Here is a 22,123-nt window from a genome sequence, read left to right as displayed (position 1 = left end):
CGAATTCAAAGCCAGCAGCACATTGGGGTGCTCTTGTTCAGTTCTAAGGCCTAAGAGTACTCATGATAGATCTCTATGTTCTATATGAGACCTCGAGTATTGGGAGAACGGCATTCTATCCTTCTTTCATACAGCCAAAGCGTCATTGTTTTCAGGGCTTTCTAAACAATCCCGGCTCCCAGGTCATTGAAGGCTCGGTACTGGATACATTTGGACTGGACCCGTTGTCTTTTGGTCGATCCATTTCCCAAGATGTACGAGCTAATAGAGAGTCTAGACCTCAATTCGACCCGGACCTTCCAGGCGAGCGTGCAGCGAGGCGCCTTGCTGGCTTGCACAGCTTGCTCCAATTGACCAGCTCTCTTTATCGGCTCATCAAATTTGGACCCCGAGCTGTTATTCCCGGCGCACGGTCATCATCGGGCTCCCGGTCTACAAAAATCCCCGAGTCAATCACCCTGACATGATGTGCAGAAGTTTGCAAGTGATCAACTTTACTTTCAGTAACGACCCAAGAGCGTTGATGAACTCGAGAGAATACTGGTAGCCAAGGTGGCGATAATCATCTAAGCTTCATGTCTCAAGTTCGTAAGCTGTATGTTGCACTCTTGCCATCGCGGTTCGCCTCATAGCATGGTCTGAACCTGGGGACCAAACGGGTGTGACGAGTTTCGTTTCCCAATTAAGCTTGTAATGTTTTGCTCGACGCGATGCCTTGTGAGCCCGCCTGATGGAACTTCGACGTTTTTCTAGACATTCGCATTCCTGCCAGACAGATAGGTATGTATGTGCTTTATTCTAGAGTTCGTCCCACTGTTGGAAATTCAGCTGCTGCCAGTTGGGTATTACATCAAGAATACACCAATTACCTACTAAGGTAGGTAGGTGATCTAATTGGTTAGGTACCTAGTTAGTAGTTAAGTAGTAGTTTAAGCAGTCCGTCGTCCCTTGAGAGTCAGTTAACGTTAGGTTATAGTTAGGCTAGACTCTTAGCTGTTCTCAATGCGTCCAAGTATGCGGATTTTCCAACCCTTTTCCGAAATACGGTAATAGCCATCGCTCTTTAACCAGACCAAAATTAAAAGACCTGAAGGCCCTCCAAGTTTGACGACGCCTGCCTACCTACCTAGTTACCTAACTATTCCTATTGTCATTACGGAGTAGGACCTTAGTAGTTGTCTTTTGTTTTCTTGTCGCTAGAGCTGATTGAGCTCCCAAGCTATGGGTACCGAAGCTACTGGATAAGGCGCCTTGGCTGCTTCCATGGATCCAATGGCTCGGATACATGATCCCGATTACCTTGACGCATTAACGTACCCGGCCACCCCATGACATGACATTTGCGGATCAGCTCGGCTAATGGATGTTTACTAATATGTATTTACCTGCCTTAGCCTTTGTAACATTTCCTTTCATGAAATACCTAAGTACGCAACTTTGTAGGACAAAACTGATAATAATATCTTATGTGAAACGTGTATGTTAACGAAAACGAAGGCGATGATTGCATCTTCATGTACTGCACTGATCAAGAATATGTGTTGGAGAAGACGTTTTTTTTTTAATACAAAATGCCTCGTCGATAGGTATTTTACTGACTTCCATATCTGAGCAGCTTGCTATCTAGCATTATAAGCCTATAATTGAAATCACGATATGTCCAAGTGGTCAATAAGAAATTACAGATGAACAGCGATACTGCTCCAGAAGTCATGTTAATTGCGATACAGTACCAGTGCATAGGAAACCTCTTCAAGGCGCTGTAAGAGGCAATTGTTTCAGTGCGTGATCTGTCTATAAGAATGCCAATGCTGAGCATTACGCCATTGGACAAGAAGCACACTTTCTGATATCAGTTTTTTTATTCAGACAAACAAACATATGCTCAATGACAGGTTAGGCTCTTTTGACCAAGGGGATACAGTGGAAAGTTTAGCAACGCGGTTTCAAGCCTAAAGCATTCTTGTGAGGTGCGCTCTCGAACTTGCTTGCGTCTCTTTCCTTTAAATTGACAGGTCTTGAGGCTAATGTTTCACGCTACAAGCAACAGTTCAGCTTGTGGTCTGGATGAAGTGCCCATTTGCACAGACAACACACAAATCTGTGGATGAAACAAAGGGCACTCTCTGAATCCAACATCCAGTAGTAAACCTACAGAGTGAAATGGCTCAGGGGTGTGTCTAAGCATAAAACTCTTCTTTCCTGATGTCATCGGGGTTGAGCCGGCCATACTCAGGGAGCTAGAAGCACAATCGTGACCCCTTTGCTGTACCATTGTCAAAAAGCTAGGTACGTGGGTGAATCCCTGAGGCCGATCCGCCTCCAAGTTATTGTCACACAAGTGACAGGTGGATGTGCCGCGGTTGATTCGCCATGTGCGGCTATACATACAAAGAATTTGACAGGGAAGCACCAGTCCCTACCGCCTCTGTGACGCAAAAGCAAGACGCGTGGTGCATCAGCTTCGCCATATTGTATCACTGTCTTTGATTCGCAGCTAACTTTGTTGACCCTCATACTATGCAGAGCATCAGTAGATGACCACATCCATCAAATGCCGTGAAGAACTCTGACTGAGATGGCTCTACTCTTCACTGCAGCGGCTATCATCAGGAATTGTTTCTGGGGGGGTCAAGCTGCTGCCTCTCTCTATCCGTAATCAGTCCACAATAGCCCGGTTGCACTACGGCGGTCATCCCGTACAAGGCGCGTTGTCAAAGAAGCATTTCCGTATTCGAGCATGGATTTGAGTATCGGGTCCTGGTTGGTTTGCTCGGATTGCCTGGGGCTTGCTGGGATGCAGCTTGCCCATCCCAATAAAAGTCACGAGTTTTGAAGTGGGTTGCATAAATGGCGCTCTCTGATGAGTTGTTTCCTCTCTGCAGCTCAGCTTGCTCTGGTCAATGCAAGCGAACTCCCCTCAAGAGGTGCACTGCACTGGTGGTAATTTGTTCTGCGTATCTATTATCTGCTGTGCTACGTCAAAGTGTCAGTCTCGTATCTGTCAGAGAAAATCCAACATTAGTAGTCACCGCGTATCAAACCGCATAAGGTTTGAGATAGATGCACCAGCCCCAAAAGGGCCAAGGCGCTAGAAGACTGTAACGTAAAGGAGGGAAGACAGGACAAAGAAGAGAGCAAAGACGCTGAAATCTCGCGCGCGCCATCGGTACATGGGCAAGGTATCTTATCCCACAGTCGCACATAACGAAGTACCTAATGGAAAGTCAAGAAGACGAGTCAGAGAAGATCATGGAGAATGAATGTGTGGTTTTCTCTCAGTCCCCGCAAGCAAATCAATACAGACCGAAAATACCCAAGTAAGGCTGGTAAGGTAGTCAGATGAAACAAGCGAGACCATCTCGGGAGATGGCCATTGGGCGGTAAACAGGCCAACCTAGTGAGCTAAGGAATCTGTGATACTTTAGTTGGCGCTAGTACCTGGCGCCAGGGGACTATCCAGGAGCGCCCCCGCCGCTAGCAACGCTCTCACAGCGCTGAATGGCAATCTTGTTATGCTTGCTTGCGCCCTTGGAGAATGATTGGCCCCCCTTTTGGGAAAACCGAGGGAACTGACGTTGATGGCGGTGCTTGTCAGTTTGATGATGTTGGATCCGGTCCCTGGAGTTGCAGGAGGCCAAGCCGCCAGGGGCACACACATGCACACATGCACACACAAGGCGTTTTGTGTACAAAGAGTGTTGGGAAATCACCTAATGGCGGAGGGCGAAGAAACAACCAACATGTACCTTAGTTATTGCATCCAATTGGCAGACTGTGCCGCACCCAGGCCCAGCCCGGCAGAAAGCTGCCATCATTGCTATTTCTAGGGCTCCCTCGTGTCGACCTAGGTACTAAGGTAGTATGTATGGATGGACTATGTAAAGCTAGATCATCCCCTGGAAGGATCTGATTTTCATCGAGCTGGGTCGCCCTTGTCTGTAACAGCACAGCACAGCACTGGACCAAGCTTGCTTGCTTGTGCTTGAAGCATTATTAATTCTACCTAGTATTCTACTTCTTCAGCTTGTTGCTCCCTCCCACGAAAGAGCGAGGGTTTGCATTGCATTAACTATCTTACCTACATTACATTCTTTCGGACCTCAGTGCAATCTTACCGGGTCCCCCGTTCTTTTCTCAGTTCCCTGCCCACTTCATTCCTTACCTACCTACTTCGTCCCATCTCATCTCATTTCAATTGAACGTTTTACTTTCTCTCCCTTTGGCTGTTGTCGTCACCTGAACCCACCTTTCCTTCTTCCGTTCTCAAACGGCTTCGTTTCTAGTTATTCTGCTTTCGTCTTGTCCTGATCTCAACCTCGAGTCGAATCGAATCGACTTCTCACGACCACCTTTGCGCGTTGGGCTCTTTCACTCTCTCAAGTGTCCCCTCGCTATCTCACCATCCAGTCATTCCTTGTGGTCAATTCTTCGTATTCTTCTTTCCTTACGTTACGTTACGTTACCTTACCTTATTGTTCTTTTCCACCTGCCTTTCGAATTGCTCCCTCTGGGCTAAACCGACGACAACAAATCCGTATCCCGGGCCTTTATTCACTCGTATTCTTCTCGAGGACCCTCCATCTGCTGCATCGGGTGCCACGTTGGACCAAGCCACTTCTGTTACATTACACGACATTGTCCGACTCGTCTCTCATTTCTATTTGAAGATTTCTTTCCGATTCTCCTGAGGGATTGTTCCTGGATCTACCTGCGGTATTTTATTGTTCTTATCGCAAATTTGGAGCCACCATTGTCACGATTCATCCCTGTGACCGCACCTGCCACCACTTCTCACACTCAATTCTTTATCCGGGCAGCCAGCCTGTCGTGAACTTCCGATTTGGTTCTCTTCTAGCTACTGACGATCTATCAAACGAGCGAGGTTTTATCTCGCCGCACACTTCCCCCGAAATGCGCTTTTCTCTTTCAACTCTCTTGGCGCTGGGCGCCCTACAGACTCTCAGTGTCTATGCTCAGGACTGCATCGTAAGTGACTAGCGCTTAATCACTATGCATTCACTCGAAACAGGTGCTGATGGCCCCCAGAACACATGTGTTGAATCAGTAAAGCCAACTGTCGGCTGCGCAGATGCCACCCAGGCCGGTTGTATTTGTGTTAGCCCCAGCTTTATCAAGGGTGTGGCTGAGTGCGCAAGAGCGCCTTCATGCAATGCTGCAGACGCCGATATTACCAGCTTTTTGAGCAACGGGTTTTGTGTCGGTATGTTGTCAGGTTTCAATAGTATCTTACACGAAATAGCGAATACTGACAAGACTTAGGTCAGCAACTCCCTGCCCTTCCAGAAGCTGCCGCAACGTCGGCGTCAGGCGCAGCGACGACATCTGCAGCAGCTGTAGCAACTTCGTCCGAAGTAGCAGCAGCAACATCGGGGACCCCTGCCGCGGCTGATACCTCTGATGCTGCATCAAGCTCTGCTGTGCCCCCGGTGACTTCAGAGGCACCTCAAGCCACTTCGACTGATGTTGTGGATGCGATTTCCACGTCTGAAACTGCCGGTGCCGTCGAACCTACGGTAAGGCTGTGATGTTAAGCGTTCGAGGAAGCTGAAAACTAAACATTGATAGGCCACTGGATCTGAGGCCTCTGCTTCCTCCACCAATACCGCCAGCTCATCAACAGCTTCCGAGGCGGCTGGTGCTGCGGCTACCGCTGACTCTTCAGATGACGACTCAGACAAGAAGGAAGAATCTTCCAGCGGCATGTCTGGTGCTGCGAAGGCCGGTGTTGGTATTGGAGTTACTATTGGTATCCTCGCACTTCTCGGCATCGCAGGTTTCTTCTTCTGGAAGAAACGTCAAAACCAGCGCGATCTTCCTCGTGGAAACATGGCAAGCATGTCACCACCTATGGCTACTAGGGATCGCAGTTATCCTTTACCCGACCAGGGGTCCATTGGCGAGAAGAATGGATATGACCTTGAACTGATGTCCCATCGATATGAGGATATGCTTCCTCGCGAAGAACCGCGACACATGGTTTGAGCAAAGATAGCTTGTGGGAGACATCGGCGTTTAAAACGGGGCACAGCAGAATCAATATATGGCAGATGACAATCGCATGCGCACTCTATTAATCACTGCATAACATCACTGCATAGCACATGTCTAATTGTAGTTTGGTATTAGCCAGTCGGCGAGGCACCAGCACATATCGCTCTGCGAAACGGTATGGCTATACCCGCAAAGGGTAGACGTTCATGGGTTTGTTGATCATGAGTGGCAACAAGATTTGGGCCAACTCGACGTCAGACGATTATTTTATGAACATACGGCCAGAGCCAATATACCACACCAAGTCGATCACGTTAGCACTGGCGCGTAAACTTCAATCTCAGTCAAGTGTACATCCCATTCACTGTACATATCTTACAAGTTTCTATGAGAAATTACATGGTGGCCTCTGGCGACGCCTGAAGACTCCGTCTCTTTTTTAAACTTCATTTCCGGATGGCAGTCGTGGTTTTACCACGAGTAATATGGCCTCTGTCCATATACTGGTCGGTTGGGGAGATGCACCCAGGGTCCCTTCTTGTTCTTCTTTTCCACACGCTCCTCGTATTCTCGTATTCTCGTCTTTTCTTCCTTGAGTAACACCGTTAGACCTAGAGATGAGTTAGCGATTTCAAAACCAGATATGTGACCAATGTGTGCATACTTGTGCTAGGATGTCTGATGATGCCCATTCGTCCACGACCCTTGTAGTCGATTCTCTTCCCTCGCCAGGGGCCCCTCCCAACCCACGATTGAGCGATATACATTCGCGTAGGGTCCTCAATCTCCATCCATTTGCCATCGACTGTTTGGATCTTCTTGGGAGTTTCCAGAATCTCATTGTTGACTTTTCCGAGTCCCATACCACGCTGTGCAATAGCCAAATCTCGAGCCTCCTCAAGGTAATATCCAATTTCGGCCGCCATCTTCTTCTTGGACCACTTCATCTGCACAATGGCGTCGTCGACGCTCTTTCCTGCGATCTGGCGGGCCAGCATTACGAGTTTCTTGACACTTGTGGGCATAAACTCGCTCTTGTGCAGAAGTTCGCGCTCGGACATCTGAATGCGCTCGTCCCTTGTCAGACGGCCGTTGCGGCGCACCATCTGAATAACCTTCTTGCGCTGCCAACGCACTCGACTTCGAGGATCGGGGTCCACAACCATGGCCATGTTCTCTTTCGTCTTTTGCTCGACCTCGGGGGCACCCGGTGTAGTGTCGGTACTGACTTTTTCGATCTCGTCCTGGAAAATGTTGTCCTCCACGCCGCTGTACATGCTCTTCTGTAGATATTCTTCACGGCTCTTGGGGTCGTCGAGCAGAGATGTAGGGTCCTGTGCTGGGGAAGCTCCAGCGTCTTTATTCCGGGGTTTGCCCCATCCTTTGAAGAGATTGGAGGCCCATTTATGCCGTCGTTGTACTGAGGGTCCGAAAGCAGTAGAGAAAACAGGAGCTGGTGTACTAGATATAGGGTGTGCGGTCCTTGCTGTAGAGAAACGCTCTTGATTAGTCCATGTAACTTCTGGGCCAATTGAGTTGCAAAGAAAGCGGACTGAGCGTTGTCGTACCTGATACTGCCAGCCGCCGCGCGGCAAATCGGAGACTCATGGTAGCAGATATTGTCGGGCTCAGCAAACCGACCACTGTCTACCTGTTGTATCTTCCAGCTGAAGGTCGTTTCAATGGGCGAGATTCTTTTCGGCATGATTCGCCGTTGTTCAACCGGATGATGTGCACGTGACTCGGGTGTTAGCGCGATTAACATCAGCCCATCTTCGGAATCAACTTGGAACTGCTTGACCACATCGAAACTCCCCAGCACCTCTATACTTTCTCGAAAGCCTCGCTCCTTCGCCCGAACAGCTTCGCAAAAGTAAACTAGTCACAATGGCCGTCCGACCCATCACCGGTGTATGTTTCCTTCGACTCAATGGCTCGCTTTTGGCACTCGACCGGGCCAGAGGAGCCTGAGCCTCCCGGTACCAGAGCTTTTCGTGGACTGACAATTGTGCTAGATGCTCCGACGAAACCTCGTCCTGGACCTTAGCATCGCACTCGGTACGTCGATTTCTCTGCTGGATTGATTCGGATTCCATGAATTGGCAATTACATAATTCAAAGGAGGATATTTTGAGGAGCTGACAATTCGAATCATGTGGTTGGTTGGAGTCCACCTAGCTGACTAGCAATATTGTAGGCTCCGGCTTCGTCATGGCCAACTTCTTCTGGTAAGCAATACCGCCGACGAAACGACACGACGCTGAGAGTATATGCTCACCATTCCGAACCAGGTACGGCTTCCACATGCCCCGAACCAACGCCCGCGACAACTACTACATCAAGCTCGAAGAGGAGCGAGCTGCCCAGAAGAACGAGTAAAAGAATCAACGAACCGAAACAATACTTTGTCATTCAAGCAAGGGCAACGAGAGATGGGAGTGCACATAGATACGTTCAGGCGGCTTGCCGAGGTTTCGTTTGTCGTGTAGCTGGGTAGAGAAGAGAATACCACCAACGCTTCATTTGAAACGGTCTTCGTGCATTCTATATTAATGGACAAGGGTAACCGAGCTAGTGAAGTACAATTCGTGAGGCTGAGAGTATATCTGGGGTCGACAGTGCAATCATGTGTGGTCGAATCATAATTAGAGATTCATTCATCGATAAGGAGCAATTTTGGTTCATATCTCGATTTGAAATCTAACTTAGCAAATAAAATAGTGACAGTTTGTACTGAATCTGTAAACTAATGGTTTGATAACGATGTCGTTTGCTGGTCACCTCGGCCCATTCCGGCAATGCCGTCATCAACTTGTTGCAGCCCTTCAGGTGACTCAGCGCTCTGATATTCAAACTCACGTCGACTATCACAGAATCGAGCATTATTTGAAGGCTGCATTTTCTTTTTCTTTTTTCTTATTCGCTACCTGGGTCGGTCGTACGCATGACTGGATGCATGCTCTACTTAACTAGAGACTGTTGGGGCTAACAATGACGTTGGAGTTTCACAAGAGAATCAGCGTCTCCCTTGAGAGGTCGGCATGCTATGTGATTTTCGGAGATAATAGCAAGTTGGCTTGGGTTGGTGTAAAATCGATAGTTTCGTTTGGTTTATCGTGCTGCGTCTGGCGCGTGCCAACTTGATGACCAGTGATAGTGCTGAGGAGGCACCCTGTCTTTGCTGTGCTTTCCATCATCACTTCTCTGTCCCACTGGAGGATACTCTTTGCCCTCCCAAGCCGTCGTCTCGACCATAAAGGAGCCCTTTTTATCTTTACATCTATACCAGCAGATAACTCACGTCAGAGTCAACATTTGTGATACGGTATGCCTACTAATGTTTGGGGCGCCATTATAAGGATCAGGTGGGGGAGAACTTACTTCCGGAACAATCGCTCAATCGCAAAGCATTGCACAGGACTATCCGGCTTGACGGGCTCTTTGATTTCGCACTTGTACTGCAGCATCTCGAGAAGTTCGCACCCAGAGAGTTCGACATTATTGACCCCTTTATCCAATTTGCGCTTCCGGCCGCTTAGGTTGGTCTGCACGCGCTCAGGAAGCTCTGAAGCGTGGAAGACTTGGCACGGATAGCCCATTGTCAAGAACACCCAAGATCGTACTGAACTGAACGATCAGCATCCAAGTAAAAGGGCCCCTAGAAATTTCAGCTTTCGGGGTCTCGGAATGGAGACAGCGACGGGGAGTCGGTTGTTAGGTGAGGTTGTTGAGATGAGCCTCGAAGACGTAAGTTGAACTTGAGATTTTGGGTCTAAGCTTCTTGCCTACCTTACCTATTGGACCCAAGCATTCAGCACATCATGATTAGATATATTGTGTTATCGTCTCGAGAAGTCAATTACACTGCCCTGGATTCTTTTGACTTGGTTTCACCTTCATGTAATCACGGCAAAACCCTCGAAATAGGTATCTTTACACATCATGTATCGAGCAAGGACCTTACGAGCTGGTGTGGCTTACCCTTGAGCCACCGAAAGAGTGAAATCAACCTCACTTTTGATCCAAGCCGACCATAAGGGCTTGCCTTTTCGAGCGACACTCAGACTCCTACTTATCAGCCCTCAAGAGACTTGCTAAAATATCACAATAGGTCCTTCGAAGCTTGCGCTCTTCACTCCCGACAGACCCCAATCGCTTGAGCAGTCGGGATCAGGTCCCGCATCAACCTCAAATCCTGCCAAACAAACTTACGCATATATCAGAACTTGATGATATCACAGCAGCTCACTTTCATGCTACAAAATCTGCTGGTCTCGGCATATCTGGCCGTCATCTGCCACTACTATACAGGCTCATATCAAACCTCATCACCCCTCCGCACCTTTACGCCCTTCTGGTCATCGATATTGAAGGTCGTTTTGATGCCACGCGCCTGACTTGTTCGCCATCTCATTTGCAACATGTCTACGTCCACCGCCCAGCACGAAGTGACCCAGACAATACTCGTGCTCTCGTAGCCGATGCAGAGGACATTCTTCTCTATGGAAGTGTCGCAAAGGCGAGTGCCGGTCGCGAATGGTGGGGGACTATCGTTCTGGGTGGTGTTGGAGCTGGTGATATCACAACAGGCTGGAAGGGATGGCTTCGTATTGAGCGCGAGAGCGTCCGTGGCTTTGCACCGGGCATCAGCGCAGAGGAAGCTTTGGACCACAAGAGGCAGAGACAAGATATTGTCGATGCAGCTGGCTGGGCTGCTACCTCGCAGTGGGGAGGTTTCGTCTTCAGAGAGGCTCATGAGAAAGTGTCGGAAGAGGATGCGGATCCAGAGCAACCCTTGGGTATTGTTGAGCGAGATGAGAGCGCCCGAGACTGAATGATTAAGGGTCGAATTGCCAAAGAATCAGCTGCTTCAGACTTATATTCATGTTGATATCGAACAGTGCAGCTCAAAGTCATCATGAACACCACATACGAGGTTACAGGTGAGCCATCCAGAAGATTGACTGGAAAGCACAGTGACATTGTGAAGGCCAGATCTCAATGTATGCCAGCAAAGGCACTTCATCAGGGATTGGGACCGAGACAAACTTCAGTCGTGAATATGGACATGAGTCGACTTCCTCCTGGACACGAGTTGTTGATCAAGTCAGTGCAGTGGAGCAATGGATGTGTCGAACAAAGTCTCAATGTTTATTAGGACGGGGGGAGCGGGCATTGCACCATGTTCCATTCCTCAAACACACTGGATGATGCTCTTGTTCCGAATGTTTGTCATGTGATTTATTCCAACAGATTATCACTCAACTGTCTAAGATAAGTTAGAATGCGTTATTCGGTGGTGTATGAATTGGTCACTTCGCAAAATACTGCCTGAAGACATTGTAAGAGCCGTGACTTTTTTTTTCTATCTTTTTGCTGTTCTATGGGATTTGATGTGATGCTCATCAGGGTATAGTAGGGTGGTGCATCAAAGAAGGCAAGAATCTAGCTAGATATGATGAAAAGCCTCGAAACCAGAACCCATCCGTCTATCCAGATGTTTCTTGTTCTATCCAGTCTTCAAGACTTGTATGTATATCGTGCTCATGACACCTGCAAAGAGCCGTTATGCAGATGTTTGTGTAAAAGACTGTTCGTAATGCATGGCTGTAACAAAGTAAAGATACCCGAAACTCCGTCAGAATATAGAGGCGAAAAAACCAATAACCCAAAATGTAATGTTTGAAGTGAAGAGTGTGAGTTGAATTAGATGGTAATACCATCCATGTCGACAGCAATCTCTGTGATGCCGGACTCAGGGATAAGGGCAGGCTTGGACATGTGACCCTTTGCAGCCTTCTTATCCATTTCACGCTTGATGCCGTGGTTCACGGCATCGAGAACATTCTCGACGGTGACTCGAGGCTTGTAGGCGGGTTCAGTGCCCTCCTGGTAGACACCGGTCTTGACGAGAATGCTGTACCAATCATTGTCGGCGACCTTATTCACGGCGTTGGTGCCTCGAATATCACTTTCAGGAGTGTCGCCAACAAAGTAAACTGTCTCAGGAGGAGCAACAAGACCATGCTCAGTCTGACGCCACTGGCCCATCAGACGGGAGGCAAACTCGAAGGTGGAAACCTGAGGCTTTCCAAAGGCGTGGGTGTGTAGAACGCCGTTACCGCCAGTGAGATCCTTGAAGGTGACTTCGAACATGCGGCGAAGGGCACCCATACCTAGACGGACATGCTCATGCGCAGCAGACCAGACAACATCGTTGTGAGAGAAGTAGAAGGGGGGGCCCTCGTCGTTGGTCTCACTGCGGGTACCCAAACGGCCACCCTTTGACATAGCAACGTCAAGCATGATCTGAATGTCTCCAGCCCAATCGCGAGAGTCGGCGAAGACAAAGACAGCGTCGATGACAACGTCGGAGAAGTCTCGCTCACGGGAGTTGGCATGCTCCTCAGCGGTAAGCTTGCGGAAGGGGGTGGTAGCGGCGTTGTGCTTGATGATATCGCCAGGTGTGACAACATCCTTGAAGCCATAGCCCTCAGCAACATGTCGGCACTTCTCGCCCTCACCACCGACGACAAGGACGGTGCCATACTTCTCGGCCATTTCTCTCATGGGAGTGTGGCCGCAGATGAATTGGCCAGGCTTGATGTCGCACTTGAGCTGACCTGAGAGATCGCCGCATCGCTCCTCTTCAGTCTTACCACCACCATTGGTGAGGAAGATGTGAGGTCTGCAAGAGGTGTCAGTATTGCATGGTTCAGCGCCAGGGTAAAAGTCACGATGCCGTTTATTAAGTGGACCACCCCAGAATAAATCCGGGGTTGGTGGATCATGACTGCATGCATATATATGTGGATGAACCGACTTACACTTGAATGCCATACTCATTCTCGCCGTTGAGAACCTTCATGGCCTGGATGGCCTCAGGGATGGCTCGTCCACCACGGACCAAGACACCATCGATGTCGAAAGCGAAGACAAACGAGTCGGCGACAGGCTGTGAGATGGGAGGGGAGATGGGAGAGGCGGGAGACCCGAGACTGGCGATACTGTCACTTGAGCTGGAGCTTCCGAGCTCAGGAGAGCTGGGGACAGAGTCGGGGGTGGTGACCTCACGCTGGGCGGGGAGGTTGTCCTTGAAGAACTCGGTCTGTTGTGAAGACATGGTGATGGTGTTGCTAGGAATGGATATGGTCCTGTTCAGGCGCACGCGTAGCAGAAGGGACGCGTGTAGAAGTTGAGGTATCGGTAGAGTGCTTCAAGCAATGTATGATACCAACGGAGAGATTATTGAGAAATGACTCGGGGAGTGTCGAGCTATTTGTGTGTCTGGTGGTTGTTGTTGATAGTGGATATGGAATCTGGGGAATGATGGAGACTGATGAGTTCTACCGTCAAGAACGGTGGGAGAAATCTGGGGCTTTATAGATTTAGATGACAAGCGAAGAGCAACTGGCAAGTACGCAAGATTCCTGAGGATACAATGTCCAAACAAGGCGTCATCTTGGCCGTGGCTCTGATCGATATCGAATCGAAATCAACATCCATGGCATTCTCGGTGGACGCCCGTCGATACGTAGCTTGGGGTCCAATAACCGAGTCAGTCACTGTCAATCGAAACCGTGGCAGGCCATGGATGATTCCCCCTTACCCACAATAACGGTTCCACCGTATTTCTTGTGAGGCATTGTTTTGGTTACAGCAGAAAAACTCTAAGATACAGTATGAGGTAAGGGATGCGATGCGATGTGATGCAAAGGGCGATGACGGGTGTTGCTTTTCGTGTCTGAGCGACAAAGGTACCTGCCAGAGCGAGACAGGTGGGGTACTGAGTACCCATCGTTCCCTGCTGCCATGTACGGGGAAACATGGTATTGGCTACGCTAGCTTCTGATAACCTGCTGTCTCTCTCTACTCGCGGCTGGGGCGGGCTGTCTATATACACTCTGCATCCGTACCTGGGTTGGGTTCCATCTCTTTAGACGCCGTCGCCGCACTAGACCAACCCCATTCTCAACTTCAGTTCGCGTCCTTTGAACGTCATGACCGACCAGCCAGGCACGGCAAAGGGCACGGGCGCGGAAACAAACAAGTACTACACATACAATATCTGGTCTTCGAGATACGAGACATGCCTCGTTCCCACTTGTCAACCAACAGCTGAGGCTGTAAATAACGCAAATGGAGCTCATTCTCTTGAAGCAACATCCCTACTGTACTGTACATACATGGTCATGGATCAATCGATGATACATACATGGCATACATAGACTAAGCACTCATGATATCTGACTGTTCACAGTAACACGGTACCACCGATGTTCTACTGTACAAACAAACAAGCAATGATCCGTCCTGTCAGACGTAGGACACGGCATGGGAACGCCAATGGATTCTAGTTTTCTAATCTGGCTGCCCTGAATCGCGACAGATAACAAAAGCTCACCGCATAAAACGGTGTACCACCGTACCGTCTGATAACGGCAAGGATGTGCTGCAGAAAAGATTTCTTCCTTTGGTGTGGACCCTGAGACTCCCTGTTATGGTTCGTAGCTCCAATCAGGGTCTCAGTGCCGGCCATTTTCAGCCAGTCAGACAGGCATGCCAGGGAACGTCTCTTTTTGCAGGGAGGCTTGCAGATGGCTTCACCACGCAGTAACTTTGCTCTGCCTCTGCCTCTGCCTCTGTCTCTGGTCTCTGCCTCATTTCAGGAGTCTCTATTTTTCAAGGGCTCGGGCGCAAACTCAAAGCTACAGTACAGGGCTCATTTCTCGGCGTGAGAATTAATGCAAGGTCGACGACATCAAGCGCCTGTTCCGCCAGAGAAACCGGATTGAGATGGTGATAGTATCCACCGTCAAGCAGCTCATCCATGACGCCAATACGGTCACCGTCAGGAGGAAGAGGCATTGGCGAAGCGCAAAGGTACATAGATGCTCTATACCTCCACTGTATCCCAACCACGACCACGGAATCAAGAGTCGCTACGTCGATACTTTGCAAATCTGGCCCCGGTTTCGTTATTTTCGCGCGCACAGTTTCGGTCCGTTGTTTTATGTGACGTCAAGCCAGCTCCGCTCAGGGTCCGCTCGGGCCCCGCCAGTCCGGTCCGCAGCCCTATCAGCCATGCCGTCCGGCCCCACCAGGGGACACCGTTATCCACCCATGGTCCAGACGGCCAACTTCGGCTGGGCGCCATCACCAAACGATTATTCATGCCAAACCCGTCTCACAAGTGTTGCCTTGTCCAGCAATCGACAATCATATTGCGATCTTGAAAATGAGCAACAGACATGAAAGAAATAACGCAATTGCAACGAGTGACATGACACGCTCATATCGTAACAGGAGGAGAGATCATGGTTGCACAGGCATCGCATCTACCTTATGTATGTATCTGCAACACAGACCATCCAATACAAGATCTGTCCCTGAAAGCATGTGAAACGCGGTCCCCAAGATAGCCCTTATCACCCCTATCGGGTTCAGATCTGCATATGGGAGGGAGCACAAGTCTACAGGGTCCCTCTACGCTGAAAGGGTTCGGTTCGTCCATGGGCCCTGAATTGGTGGTTTGTTGTTGGCGGGCTGCAAGTCACTGCATCGGTCTGCCACATCAGTCCAACCGAGCTTGGCTTGGCTGGTCTTGGCTCGGCTCAGCTCAGCCTTTGCTGTCTGTCATCTTTTGATACGGCAGTCATCGTCGTCATTGGATTGTGCTCTACCGCTTTTCTGTCATACAAAGCACTCCTATGTCATCAAACTCAAGCATGCATCTGTCGGCCTCGTTATCTGCTTGCCCTTCCATTCCTGCCGTGGAAGAATTACATACAGCTCGTTGGACCATCATATATCCCTTGGCGGCCTCCTAAACGACTTTTAGGACATTCTTTTGCTGGGATCATGGATCATAGTGCTTGGCGTCCAAATGTCAGCATGTCTCGATCAAACGTCCGCGCCGACACGGGGCATGCGCGCGATTAATACAACTCTTCCTTGCATCATCCTTGTGGTTGATTAACGGAGCACAACGTTGGACGAAAACTAACAATGAGGGGCGGAACACTGTGGAGAATGAATGGTACTGTACGGTACAGTGCTGTACTGTTGATTGCGAGTTACATAAGTATTACGGTGCACTTTGACGGTGACATGAGGGAGCCACAATGTAACCAGAATTGTTGATGTTTTTCTGGTGGTTGGATTTCCTCTCCTTTGACAGCTGTCCCTGATGTCACTGTACATAGCATTCTCTGCAGAAGTTCTAGAAACAAGAACTGCCAAAACAGAGTTCAAAATTTGCAGAAAGTAGCGGCAATTAATTTTTGGCCATCGTCTGGAAACCCAAGCAACTGGTATGTATGTACTGGTTACTAACAGGGATAGACAAAGTTTAGTCTTGGCCAAAGTACAGTATACAGCTTCGGTCGACTCCCGTCCTTAGATCCTAGTAACCTCCTGCTTATCACTTCCTCGTTACGGTGAAACCTCCCGCCTACCGTTCAGCCCGTTCTGAATCTGACGGAATATATCTCACGTTTCCTTGGTTTGTGATGGAGGGTGAGAACAACGATAATCTTGAGCAATTGGGTGTGACAGGACGGACACGGTGCAGGAGATCAACAGTAAACAATATCCTTCCATATGCATGGCAAAAAAAAAGCCGCGATATGCGGATTGGCTTTCGTCTAATTACTCCGTACTTCCAGTCTAATACAGTGAGTGTGTCTCCTGTCACTTGCGTTTCTTTCCGCCAAACGTGCCAAAGTACTCAAGCATTTCCATATCAGGCATGGATCGATCCTTCGTATGCATATGTCCTACAATAACGAAAACTGAAGTCGCCGGCCGGCGCCGTTCAAGCCCGACCCCGCGACTCCGTGTTCAATAGCGCCGCCCCGGGGCTCCGGATATCCAGTCGCACGGATGAATACCTACAGTTCTGATATCCAATATTTTTGTGACAAAACATCTACATACCTACCCCATGAGTCAATATTGGTGTTCCGCGACTTAAGAAGGAATATCCCCACAAGACCAGCATTGACTCGTCTCCACGGCAAACCCTCGTTCGCTATGTTAATAATATCTCCAGGTTTCGATCTCGTCTCGATGTAGCGCTTCGCCTCCGCTTCTCCACTTCTCCATATCCCCATTTCTCCCCACGAGCTTAATCTTCTCTCCTTCACTGAAGGTTGACGAAGAGTCCACCGTCGACGAGAAGCTGTGCGCCAGTCACGTATCCGCTCAACTCTGGACAAGCCAGGAAGACAGCCGGGCCAGCCATGTCAGAGGGTGAGCCTGTCCTTCCCAGCGGGATACGACCTTCCATGTAGGTTCTCTTCGCATCATCAGCCAGGTCGGCATCGTTCAGCTGCGTGCGGATGGTGCCAGGGAGAAGAGCATTACACCGGATGTTATGTTCTCCCAATGCACATGCTGTGCTTTGCATCAAGCTCAGAACTCCTGCTTTGGTAGGAGTGTAATGTGTCTGCTGGCCACCGCCGACAAGAGCCGAGATGGAGGAAACGCCTATGATACTCCCTCCCTTGGGTTCCTGGTTGAGAGCCATCTGCCTGGCGGCGGCTTGGGTAATGTAAAAGGCACCATCCAAGTTTGTTCTCACTGTTGAATACAGCAGATCCGGCTCGAGCGTCAGGAAATCGGCAAAAGTGCAAATACCAGCATTTGACACACACACGTCAAGCCGCTTCTTGGGAGAGTGCTCGACGGCCTTCTTGACCAGTTCTGTTGCGGTTGCCGGATCGCGAACGTCGCCTGGTTGATGATCGAGAAGGCCAGCTGTGGATGATGCTTTGCGGATAGCGTCAGCCTCGGCGATGAGAGAGTCGAGATGAGGTTTATCCTTCTCGAGGCCTAGATGATTGACTACAACATTTGCACCTTGTCGCAGGAATTCGAGACAGATGGCACGGCCGATGCCGGTTGTGCCGCCTGTGATGATGGCACTCTTGTTGGCGAGAAGACCCGCTGACATCAACATGATTGCTTATCTGAGTGGGCAATGACCTGTGAGTGTTCGTTGTGATTGTCGTGATTGTTGTTGCGAAAACGAAAGTATTCAATCTGGATTGCCTCTGTCTGCTGTCTCGAGTCGTTCGGTCGAAGAAATACCGAGGGTGAGGGACTGATATGTGAACGTCAGGGCTGCCGTTGAAGGCGACAACAGTGAAGCTATAATGAGACTTATGATGAACTCTATTTTATGAGAATGATAGATCAGTCGAAGGGTTTGCTTGAACGGCCAAGGGTCAAAGATATCTGAACCGGTGATCACTGTAACAGCTTTCTTCCCCTCATTTACGGGAAACGGCTCTTCATAGTACCGAACTCTCCCACCTTTTGTTGCGACCCTCTTCCTTTGGTGGTTAGCAATCCAGCAAGACCCGCGCAAATGGTGGGACAAGTGTCGAAAGAAATACGTAGGCTTCTTCACTTCCGGGTGAGTTTTGACACCGAGCCCGAATCCACATTGCTAGATCTAGCACTTTGCGAGAGAAAGCCCCGGTAGACTGGCCAGCGAGGGGTCAATCAGTGAACCAGATTTCTTCAACGTGATGGATCTTGTTGCCATCTCGGTATGCTTTAACGCGAGATGCCGGTGGGGAACCCCAACTAAAATGGGAGAAATGCTGCTGAAATCTTCTAAGTCGACTAGCCAAGAATTGATTGAGATGGGGGGGTTCTGGGCCGTTTTCAACAGTAAAATCTCATTTTAGTGGATGCCTTGAGACAGAGCCTACAAACCAACTGAAGACAAGACTGATGGTATCGTGAGTCTGATACATTCTATATAATGGCATCTAATGTATGTGATTCCCTCTGTGGTACCAGTGCCCACATATCCCCGAAAGCTCAGGCCAACGGCTCTTTACTGGAGCATGGCCGTTCAGTGTCGTGAGGGTTCCATTGTGGGTTTTCAGAACGGCCACCGTCTCGAGGTGGCGTTGAAAGCCTAACGGTCACCGTTTGACTCCCCAAGAAAGGATCTCACGATCAAATGTCGGCGACCTCAACGTCACGTCTGTCCTGGTGTCGTGGGGCGTGTACACACCTCTCATGTGGAGAGCGGCACGTTTATCAAGATCGTGTATGCTCCCCTGGGTCATCTCATGCGACTCATTATTGAGGTTTCATTTTGGTCGATCGTTGACATCGCTAGCCTCCGCACGGCGAGAAGCTGCTGTTTCCCTGCAAGATTCACTACATCTAGAACGATAGGAGCATGCCAAACGTGTTATCAGATCCATATTAAGCAAAGACTCGAAATTTCTTCTTCAATCTACTTCATTTGAAACATCTAAAAACGCAATGGAGAACTATGCAAAATTGCCAGACGTCATCTATATCCAAACAACAACAACACCATAGCGGTGTATAGTTTCCTTCCTTTCAACACACCTACCTCTCATGCAGCCGCAAAAACAAAACCACAACCACAACCACAACCACAAATCCAGGACTGAGACATGGTAGTATAACAATCGCTTTTAAGAAGTTGTTCATGTTGCAAGGTTCTCCACCTTGGTAGCGAGGGCCTCAATCGTTCCGTTGGGCTTACTGGATTCCTCGCTTGACTTGCTCTCACTTTCCTGAGAAGGCGCCAAAGATGGTACCTGAGGCACCTTGAATAGATAATCACTAGGGATAAGCTTGGCTCTAGCTGCTGGGTTGATAGTTAACCCGAAACCCGGCTTGTCCAGGTCAGCGGTGGTAAGGAAGCCCTTCGTGGGGATGGGTTCATCGGTAAAGAGGTCTCCAAACACGGGCAACACGCTGCGGCCGTCGGGAGAGTTGGCCAAGTACTCCTGGAAGGGGGTATTGGGCTGGGAGATCTGGAAGTGGTAGCTATAAGGTCCGCTCGCGTGAGGAACAACCGGAATATCGTAGGCGGCAGCCAAAGCAGCGACCTTCAGAAGCTCAGTCAGACCGCCAAGCCACATAACATCGGGCTGGATAATATCGAGATTGCGGCCCTCGACGAGTTTGCGGAAACCGTATCGTGAGTACTCGTGCTCACCAGTTGTGAACTTGACAGTAGGATGGGCCCGCTTGATGAGTGCAAAGCCATCAGTGTCATCAGGGGACAGGCATTCCTCCCACCAGTTGATGTTGAGATCGAGACAAGCCTTGACAACCTCGATTGTGTACGTGACATTAAGACTCATGTAGCAGTCGACCATGATGGGGAAATCGGGACCAACAGCTTCACGGTGCTTCCGCAAAAACTCGACATTCTTTCGCAGACCCTCATGGCCATCATCAGGGCAGAAGGGTAAAGGAACCTTGGCTCCCCAGAAACCCATGGATTTGGCAGCTGTGGGCTCAGGGCCAGTGCAGTAGAAGTCGAGGCGCTCCTTGGTAGCACCACCAATGAGACGGTACACGGGCTCATTGCGAACCTTTCCAATCAGATCCCACAGAGCGAGATCGATAACTGAGATGATGGCAATTGGGAGACCCTTGCGACCATAGAACATGGAAGCTCGGTACATCTGCTCGAAAAGAAGGTTGGTGTTGCGGGGGTCGGCACCGATGAGAAAACGCTCGAAGTGCTCGTGAACAAGCCAGCATGCGGGAGGGCCTATTGGCAAATGTTAGGCACTCTGAAGGGCCTCGAGTCACTGTGCCATTGGCTTAACACAGGGGTCCAAACTCACCTCCAAAACCAGTTGCGAAACCAACTGTGCCGTCTGTAGCTTCAATCTCGACAAGGAATGATCCGAGAACGTTGATGCCCCAGCTAGTACGTGACTTCTTGTACTTCTCCCATTTTGAAGCTGGTGTTGAGATATCGCTGTCGATGAGCCTACAAATAGAATGTGAGTAATGCGATCGAGACCAGGTATGCAGAGGCAGGGTGAGCGAGCTTACCAGTGACCACCCTTGACGTTGTGATAATCACCACCTGATCCAACACCACCGATGATGAATGACCTTACAGCCTTGATCTTGGGGAAATCCTTAACAGATGTCATTGTGAACAGTCCAAGAGAAGTCAATAGATTGAAATGAATTGTGTGATATGCGCAGAGTCACTCCTCAGAAGGTGCGCAGTGAGTTCTGACGAAGGCGTTGAATGAAGAAGAAGACAACAGAATGGCTACGAGCTGGGGATGGGCTTATTTACAAAGGATGCACTTGTGGCACTACAAAGGTGGGCTGGAGAACACAATTGTAACCGATCGCGGATCATGGAACACAGGAGCCAATGGCTATGGTCGCGAAGCTCATGATTGAGTGGCCAGTAAGTCTTGTGATAGCATTCCGAGGGCAGAGGCCGGCAAAACGTGCGCCGGAATCCCCTCTAGCAAAGCAGATATCGGGTTAAGATGCACCGAAGTTGGTGTTGATGATGGAACCTTCCCCAATTACAGGGTCATCTCCATATTTTCTCGGTCCTTGTCGGGGTTCCACAAGGAAGACTTGAGGGCAACCTTGGGCCATGATCACGTAGTCCAGTAGCTCAGAGGCGGCTCAATAGGTCCCCAACTTTCACCTTGGGTTGATTTTTCTGAGGCAATTGGAAGTTGTGAGCTTTTTTTCTTCTATCTTCTTTCTGTGTGGGGGTTTGCCTTTGAGCTCTTGTTGATCCCCATTACTACCTGAAGTCATACCTGAAGTCTATGTCAGCTGTTGCCAGACCCAATCTCGCATCCACTGGAGGCTCTTGAAAGCCGAACCCGGTCTTTGCGGGGTGACAAGGTTGGGAAGGCATGTGGAGAGGATATAATTACGTTAGCAGCTTGGGTAAGGTAAAAAGAAAAACCAGCCGTGGATCGAAAGCGATCAACATCATATTTATAAAGGTAACTACCTAGGTATGCCCTGGACACTTCCGTCTCGCAGCAAAGATATTCCCTGCCACCTGGATTCTGATGGATGCTAGCTCTGTCAAGGCCATTGAACCTGATATAGGTTGACATGCTCAAAAACAGTGACTGCTTCTGAGGCTGAACAGAACAATCCTGCACTGACAGGGCATGCATGGGTGAAGCATGTGCTACATCCGGTCTGGGGCAATGAATTCGGCAAATGATCCACTTGTGTATCTCATTCCACGAATCAGATTATACCGCTTCTTTCATTTCCCCGCCTCAACCCCTTGAGGAAAGAGCTTGTGAGGGTG

General features: G+C 49.4%; 7 protein-coding genes across 7 annotated transcripts; 2 read left to right on the top strand and 5 right to left on the bottom strand.

Moving 5' to 3' along the window:
- Positions 1 to 4,914: 4,914 nt before the first annotated feature.
- Positions 4,915 to 6,006, top strand: FTJAE_5593 (uncharacterized protein; the record flags this gene model as incomplete). Its single annotated transcript, XM_037352117.1, has 4 exons — positions 4,915 to 4,989; positions 5,050 to 5,224; positions 5,284 to 5,537; positions 5,590 to 6,006. The coding sequence occupies 4 exons, from the start codon at positions 4,915 to 4,917 to the stop codon at positions 6,004 to 6,006; spliced, it is 921 nt and encodes a 306-aa protein (XP_037207327.1).
- A 480-nt stretch (positions 6,007 to 6,486) lies between these two features.
- On the bottom strand, positions 6,487 to 7,720 carry FTJAE_5592 (MRPL22 mitochondrial ribosomal large subunit; the record flags this gene model as incomplete). Its single annotated transcript, XM_037352116.1, has 3 exons — positions 6,487 to 6,626; positions 6,680 to 7,476; positions 7,584 to 7,720. The coding sequence occupies 3 exons, from the start codon at positions 7,718 to 7,720 to the stop codon at positions 6,487 to 6,489; spliced, it is 1,074 nt and encodes a 357-aa protein (XP_037207326.1).
- Positions 7,721 to 9,126: 1,406 nt separating this feature from the next.
- Positions 9,127 to 9,614, bottom strand: FTJAE_5591 (uncharacterized protein; the record flags this gene model as incomplete). Its single annotated transcript, XM_037352115.1, has 2 exons — positions 9,127 to 9,295; positions 9,397 to 9,614. 2 exons carry the CDS (start codon positions 9,612 to 9,614, stop codon positions 9,127 to 9,129), a joined length of 387 nt encoding a protein of 128 aa, XP_037207325.1.
- Positions 9,615 to 9,702: 88 nt separating this feature from the next.
- On the top strand, positions 9,703 to 10,849 carry FTJAE_5590 (uncharacterized protein; the record flags this gene model as incomplete). The annotated part of the gene is made up of 2 exons (XM_037352114.1): positions 9,703 to 9,762; positions 10,127 to 10,849. 2 exons carry the CDS (start codon positions 9,703 to 9,705, stop codon positions 10,847 to 10,849), a joined length of 783 nt encoding a protein of 260 aa, XP_037207324.1.
- Positions 10,850 to 11,721: 872 nt separating this feature from the next.
- FTJAE_5589 (CDP-alcohol phosphatidyltransferase class-I family) lies at positions 11,722 to 13,138 on the bottom strand (the record flags this gene model as incomplete). Its single annotated transcript, XM_037352112.1, has 2 exons — positions 11,722 to 12,703; positions 12,843 to 13,138. 2 exons carry the CDS (start codon positions 13,136 to 13,138, stop codon positions 11,722 to 11,724), a joined length of 1,278 nt encoding a protein of 425 aa, XP_037207323.1.
- Positions 13,139 to 17,158: 4,020 nt separating this feature from the next.
- Positions 17,159 to 17,977, bottom strand: FTJAE_5588 (short-chain alcohol dehydrogenase; the record flags this gene model as incomplete). Its single annotated transcript, XM_037352111.1, has 1 exon — positions 17,159 to 17,977. The coding sequence occupies one exon, from the start codon at positions 17,975 to 17,977 to the stop codon at positions 17,159 to 17,161; it is 819 nt and encodes a 272-aa protein (XP_037207322.1).
- A 1,519-nt stretch (positions 17,978 to 19,496) lies between these two features.
- FTJAE_5587 (starvation sensing rspA) lies at positions 19,497 to 20,972 on the bottom strand (the record flags this gene model as incomplete). The annotated part of the gene is made up of 3 exons (XM_037352110.1): positions 19,497 to 20,578; positions 20,655 to 20,803; positions 20,869 to 20,972. The coding sequence occupies 3 exons, from the start codon at positions 20,970 to 20,972 to the stop codon at positions 19,497 to 19,499; spliced, it is 1,335 nt and encodes a 444-aa protein (XP_037207321.1).
- Positions 20,973 to 22,123: the final 1,151 nt, after the last annotated feature.

The sequence above is a fragment of the Fusarium tjaetaba genome (genome assembly GCF_013396195.1).
Source record: "Fusarium tjaetaba strain NRRL 66243 chromosome Unknown NRRL66243_c0000108, whole genome shotgun sequence".
Lineage (NCBI taxonomy): Eukaryota > Fungi > Ascomycota > Sordariomycetes > Hypocreales > Nectriaceae > Fusarium > Fusarium tjaetaba.
The sequence above is the reverse complement of the archived record's forward strand: the minus strand, read 5'-3'. Positions and strand labels throughout refer to the sequence as shown.